This window comes from Echinops telfairi, unplaced genomic scaffold, assembly GCF_000313985.2.
Source record: "Echinops telfairi isolate 266 unplaced genomic scaffold, ASM31398v2 ScPeMD7_24;HRSCAF=84, whole genome shotgun sequence".
NCBI lineage: Eukaryota > Metazoa > Chordata > Mammalia > Afrosoricida > Tenrecidae > Echinops > Echinops telfairi.
In genome coordinates, this window is record NW_022103921.1 from 4,859,590 (window position 1) to 4,865,936 (window position 6,347).

Consider the following 6,347-nt stretch of genomic DNA (forward strand, 5'->3'; position numbering starts at 1 on the left):
AAGCCAGCTACTTCATTCCTTTATCTCTTCCTGCTCCATTTCGGATATCCAATTTCTAAATTGCCCAACTCTATCAACTCAGTACTCTGGAGAGCCAAGAAAGTTATTAATCTAAAAAAAAAAATCTTCATTCCAATTGCAATGCTTAGTATCTGGATCCATAAGCAAAATCGAGTCTAGAGAAAGTCATCCATCAAAACTACAGCAATATGCACCAACTGACAAGGTCAACATTTTTTCTCCTTTGTGGAGATTCTGGTCAACTCAGCCCCAGCCATCCACTAGGTCAAATGTGCACCAGTAGCTAGTTTCGGAGTTCACACACACATCCCTGCACTTTAGACCATCTGACCCCTTCACATATCACATACTTTCACTACCCCCTAGCCCCTTGGGGCTAGGTCATGTCCTTAGGCTCATGCCCAAGTAACTTTTTAAACTTCAGGCCACCGTTCCCACTTATGTCTCTTCTCCTCAGACAGGTTAGCAGGGACCAATGGGATATGTCCAAATACCCTGTCTCTTCACTGCTACAATTCCCCCACTTATATTCTACAAGTTGATCCTGGTGGTCACCATGATATCATGCTGTGGGCTCTTTAGCGCTCTTTAACCTTCAGTCCTCAAAGGGGGTCTTCTGTTATAGGCACAGATTTTTCCAGCCTAGGCACAGCCAAAGGCAAACTGTGTACTCAAATTTAAAAAGCTAAAGTCTCTTTTTTTTCTCCTCCTGAAAGTCTTTTCCTTCCAAGCTAAAAATCTATTCTCTCAATAGTTCTTGATGGGCATGAATTCTCATCAAATGCAAATGTCCTGACACTCAAGGCTTTGCTTGGAGTTCACCTTGTCCAAGTTCTCTTATGCCCCTTTAGCTTAAAAAATGGAGAGACATTTTGTATCTCTCCATGTTTCTTCTGGGCAATTTCCTACCTCTCCCCTTTTAGCAAACCCACTGAAGCCTAGATTGAAAGTGGGCTTACAAGCTCTCTTGAATCATAATTCCCAATATTAATTTCTATCACACATGTATGTGTAGTTTACAACACTATGTAGGAATGTATATAGTATAATCAGCTAAACACATAATCCTTTTAAAACATCCAAGGTGAATTTTTAAAAATAAAATACAAGCCTTTAATCACATAGATCAGCTTTTTAGCTTCTGTAAATTTATAAACAAAAACGGATACATAAGGCAATGTACTTTTAAAAACTAAAATGGCTTGGTTCCAAGTTTACCAAGGTGAATTTTTATCTTTTCTAGACTACTCGTTTGTATGCATATGACCTTGGGCCTCTGGCAGAAGGTCTCCAGCAGGCTTGGCACTGTATCAACCATTTTGCTGAAATGGTCTGGCTTTTGCCCTCATCCACCCTAGAAGCAGCCTTTCTCTCCTCAGTTTCGGTTTAAACCATCTAGCAACCAGAATCTCGCCTCCCATGCCCCTCCTTCTTTCACAAAACCCCACGCATCCCTGAGTCTGGAGCCATTGCAATGGACCCCACTCCAGAAGCTAACGGATTCCATGGCATGGAGTCATCCTGACCACACAAACGGGAAGGAGAATCCAATCCCACCCAAAACGTAGAGACCAAACATTCCTCCCACCTCTATCCTTACTCTGTGTTGCTCTAGGACCCTACTCCAAAGTGATAGGTTGGGGTTATATTGAGACAGCCCAGTGACACTCATATATCAAGCAACCAGGCCACAAAGCCACAGCATGGTTAAGCCCAGATGGACTCAAGTTCATGGGGCAGATGCTAAGCTACAGGTCCTCTTGACACATGGTTTCTAATCAACGAACCAGGAAACAGAAGAGTAAACCAGAGAAATACTGGTAGAGGCCAAGGGTCTTGGATCCAATATCAGTAAGCAATATGACAGGCCACGGGCAGCTTCCAGGGTCAGTAAACACAGGATCCAGGTAAGCAGGTAAAAGTAAAGAGAGCAAGTCTCCACATATCTATTTATAGATATGAAATAGGCCATACCCCCCATATCTATTTATAGATATGAAATAAGCCATAACCCCCCACATATCTATTTATAGATATGAAATAGACCATACCCCCAGCTATCTATTTATAGATATGAAATAGGCCATACCCCCCACATATCTATTTATAGATATGAAATAGACCATACCCCCCACATATCTATTTATAGACATCAAATAGGCCATACCTCCCACATATCTATTTATAGATATGAAATAGGCCATACCCCCCCAAGGAGACATCAGGCTGTGACCTGTATCTTATGGGAAAGGAATCACTGTCAAACTGAGGACCCTGGTCCAGCCAAGTTGACATAAAACCCAGCTATCACAGTCTATCCTTCGTCAACTTGGCACCTGTATGCATTTCTTTAGCCACAAACAATCTCCAAACAAGGGCAATAAGGAAATCATACATGTGCCTAACATGATCAAATTAACATGCGCACACAGGAAATACACTAACTCCATTTATATAACCAAAAAATATTTCCTAACCATTTCAATCTTGTTAATATTCACCTACACCTTAATGCTATAATTCTATCAACACCTCCCCCCCACCCTCTCTTCCCCAAGCCCATTAGAAAAAGCTGAAACTATTCAGGGGAGATCCTTTTTTGCTCCACTCATTTGTCACTAGAGACCCACAGGAACGTTTGTAAGCCAGCCACTTCATGCCTTTATCTACTCCACTTTGAATGTCCAGTTTCTACATCGCCTATCCTTATAAACTCAATACTCTGATTCTGTCTCATGATCTCCTTGCCTTGGGCCCTGGTCTCAGGAATTCTGTTACTGCCTTTGAGATAGTGCTCCTGCAGCCAAGGGAATGCCAAGCAAAACTGACCAGTCCCCAATGAGTGTGTCCTACATGCTATTTGCATAGTTCCACCCAACCATTCTGTGGGAATTAGAGAGACATGGACCCAAGAACCATATTGAGATTTCACTTCATCACAGAGTGCTAGCTCAATTCTTCAAACTATTTTCAATAAGTACCTCTTCCATACTAGTTATTCAATTTAACAACCGTCTTGAACATGAAGAAGACATTGTTTGGGAATATAGCTGTCTTACCTACCTCAAAGCAAAACAGAACTGAGGCTAGATTCCTCGGGAGGACTTCCTGAAGAAACTGTACCAAGAGATGATTATGTAATTTCCGCCAATGCTTAGCCTTTCGCTAAAAACTAAAGTTCTGCTTGAAGAAACAGAAGGCACAGGAGAACCAATTCCTGGCTTAGTCCACAGTCCTGGCTTTTAAGCCTTGGACCGGGAAACCCTGGTTGGTCCAGCAGATGGCGTAAGCGCCCGTAATTCCCCTCCAGGCCTCAAGAGGGCGCTCTAGCCAACAATCCTCTGACCCGGACCCCTCCGCCCGCCTCTACGACTCTTTCTTCCGCTTCCGGAGCATACGTCTGCTCGGACCTGCTTGAGTCTGATCTGGCTCCCGATCGTGGGGAGCATGGCAGCGTCTTCGGGTGCGGAGAAGGACAAGGAGCGGCCGGGCGGCAGCTCCGCCGCAGTCGGCGGTAACAGCACACGCGAGCGGCTCTTGTCTGCGCTGGAGGATCTGGAGGTCTTATCGAGGTAACGTCGCCAGGTGGGGCCGGGCCGGATCCGCGACCCTAAAGCCGGCCGGCCCTGCGGCTGCGCGCGTTCGGGGCTCGGCGGGGCCGGCAGTCTGGGAAACTCCGGTCTAGGCCAGGACAGTTCTTGTGCACCGATGTGCGTGGCTTTGGCCTTTGCAGCGTGTTGGACTCCGGAGCAGTTAGTAACGAGCGTGACTACGGAACCCCAAGACTGTTGGAACCGTGGCGGGCCTTTGAGATCTCGTCCGAACCCTGTAGTCCAGATACTCAAATTTAGGGGACACCGACAGGGGGGCCAGGAGTGAAAGGAGAGCCTGAAGCCGGTCCAGAGGAACCCTTTGCCAACGGAGGGAGACAGACGTTCACACTGGCCTGTTCTCATCGGGAATCCATGTCAGATGTCAGTCCCAGTTGCTTCGGAATAATGAGCTGCGAAAACCCGCTGGAATAAGTACTCATGATGGGCCGGCGGTATTGTAAGTTCTTTGGATGGCTAGGGCCCAGCGTATGTGGCACGAAACAAACAAAAAGCAACAACAAACACTTAACGTTCAGTGGCGTCGAATCCATTCCGACTCGTTGCGACCCTGGCATTGGGGTGCTAACCCCAAGGTCGGCCGTTTGAAACCTCCAGCTGCCCCCACGGAGAACGAGGAGACTGTACTCCCCTAAAGCTTTAGAGCCCACAGGGCAGTGTGTTCTGCGCCCTATAGAGTGACTAGGAGGGTGTGGCAGAGGTAGGAACACCCAGAGGTGGGTCTTAATGTTCACATTCGGTTGCCCTTGATGTTAATCAGTCTGGTTGAGACACCTCACATGGTTGTCAAAGTTGGACTGGTTCACCCTTCTAACAATGCTGTCTGCCCACCTCTGTACCCCGCTGTCAAGTCATTAATGGACCGTTAGCAGCCAACCTCCCTCACCAGTGCTCCACGATCCAACACGGCTTTTATTCGCTTACCTCTGGTTTCATGTATGCCTTTCCGAGTTTGTCTTGTCGCCTGCATGAGAATTTAAGTGACTGTGCACTTTTTTTTTTAATAGGTGAGCTTATTTATTCAAGGCTCTATTTTATTTTTGACTGGACGCCAGAGGTGGAAGCCCCCAGCGAGGACAGCCTCCTTCTCTTGGCAATCTGTTCCAGCCGTTTCTCTTTGGCCTCCTTCATTCTCTTGGCCGAAAGCTTGGCTTATTCGGCGGCCTCCTCCTTGTTCTCGGTGCGCTGCTTCTTCAGGACAAGGCGCCGGCGCTTGTGCTGGAGGACGTGTGGAGTCACAAGACGCTGAATCTTGGGCGCTTTGGTCCTGGGTTTCTTGCCTTCTTTGTTCAGGGGCTTTCTCCCAACATACTGGCGGATGTCATCTTCTTGAGAGAGATTGAAGAGCTTGCGGATTCTGCTGGCTTTTGTGGGCCCCAGGCGACAAGGCACAGTTGTGTCAGTCAGTCCTGAGATCTCTTTCTCCCCTTTCTTTACAGTAACCAAGTTGAGAAGGCTCAGATTGGCATCCACAATGCAGCCCCGGACAGATTTGCGCTTCCTCTCCCCAGTTCTCCTTGGTCTGTAGCAGGAGTGCCCCTTCCTCAGCAGTAGGCGGACAGGGCCGTGGGTCAAGACACCTTGCTTCATGGGAAAGCCTTGCTTGTCATTCCCACCGCTGATGCGGACAACATAGCCTTTCCATTCATTGCCCAGTGCCTCGTGGGCGACTTCCGCGGCCTTTCGCTTCTCATAAAAGGTACAAAATTTACGTTCATCGTCCACTTCGATGAGTTTCTGGCAGCCAGGGGCTGGGAAGGAGATGTTCAGCTTCATGGTGAAGCAGCCGACCCGCACCGAGACACCACGGAAAAGAGAGGCCTCCGTGCACTTCTATAACGCAAGCATCTAGCACGGTGCCTAGTAAGTACGTTGTGGGCGGGCACTCGGTACGTATTGAAGGATGAGTTAATAAGGACGTTTCATCGCTATAGCTTGATTGTCAGCTAGTTCTTTTTGGCACAGTGACCCTGACTATTCTTCCCATAGTTTGAAAATATGCTGAGCTCGTTAGCACTTTTGCTTTTTGAAATCTAGGCGTTTGCACATTCATTATAGTATTTTATTTTTTCTTCGAGAGCTACCCTTTGAAATTTTCTGTTCTATTGGCTCTGTTACTCCAAGGTTAAGAGCAAGTTTCAGGATCTCTTCTAATGTACATTCTGGTCTTTTCTTCCCTGTCTTTTTCATGACCTTTTGTTTTCTTCATGTAGTTCCTTGTTAGTCTTAATCGGGAAGCTTCCACAGAAGCCTGTGCAGCATCATAGCATCAGACAGCCCATCACTGATGGCTGGTCCCCATGAAGCCAGGTAGGTAGGGAAACAGGTTTAAGCTAGGCCATCCTCAAATGAGTCTTGTTCCAAAGTTTGCTTCTTTAAGTCGGTTTAGTACGTAAATCAGAATGGTCCGGTTTGGTTCATTTCTACAATCAGTAGAATGTCGTGTACCTTTCTGTGCATAAAAAGCATTAAATACTTCCAGATGCCTAAAAACATTTACCGTATATACTCGTGTATAAACCGAGTTTTTTCAGCACATTTTTTTCCATCGTTTTCTTGGGGGCTCATACAACTCTTATCACAATCCATACATACATCAGTTGTGTAAAGCACATTTGTGCATTCATTGCCCTCATCATTCTTGAAACATTTGCTCTCCACCTAAGCCCCTGGCATCAGCTCTTCCTTTTTTCCCCTCCCTCCCCGCTCCCCCCT

At 46.7% G+C, this 6,347-nt stretch overlaps 2 protein-coding genes across 3 annotated transcripts in view; one reads left to right on the forward strand and one right to left on the reverse strand.

The window, feature by feature from the left end:
- Positions 1-3,448: 3,448 nt before the first annotated feature.
- Positions 3,449-6,347, forward strand: part of MED4 (mediator complex subunit 4) — a 23,669-nt gene continuing 20,770 nt past the window's right edge. The window contains exon 1 of one of the 2 annotated variants that reach the window (XM_004714060.4): positions 3,449-3,593. In XM_004714060.4, coding sequence (XP_004714117.1) covers positions 3,469-3,593 — 125 coding nt within the window. In that variant the 5' untranslated portion in view covers positions 3,449-3,468. Of the gene's footprint in view, positions 3,594-4,311; positions 4,333-6,347 lie in introns of those variants that run through there. The other variant, XM_045289084.1, reaches the window with a different exon arrangement.
- LOC105979636 (40S ribosomal protein S6-like) lies at positions 4,785-5,408 on the reverse strand. The gene has a single exon (XM_045289086.1). It carries the CDS (start codon positions 5,406-5,408, stop codon positions 4,785-4,787), a length of 624 nt encoding a protein of 207 aa, XP_045145021.1.

Excerpts from the sequence above, each read along its gene's own strand:
- LOC105979636 (XM_045289086.1), bottom strand. The coding sequence starts at position 5,408 with ATGAAGCTGAACATCTCCTTCCCAGCCCCTGGCTGCCAGAAACTCATC.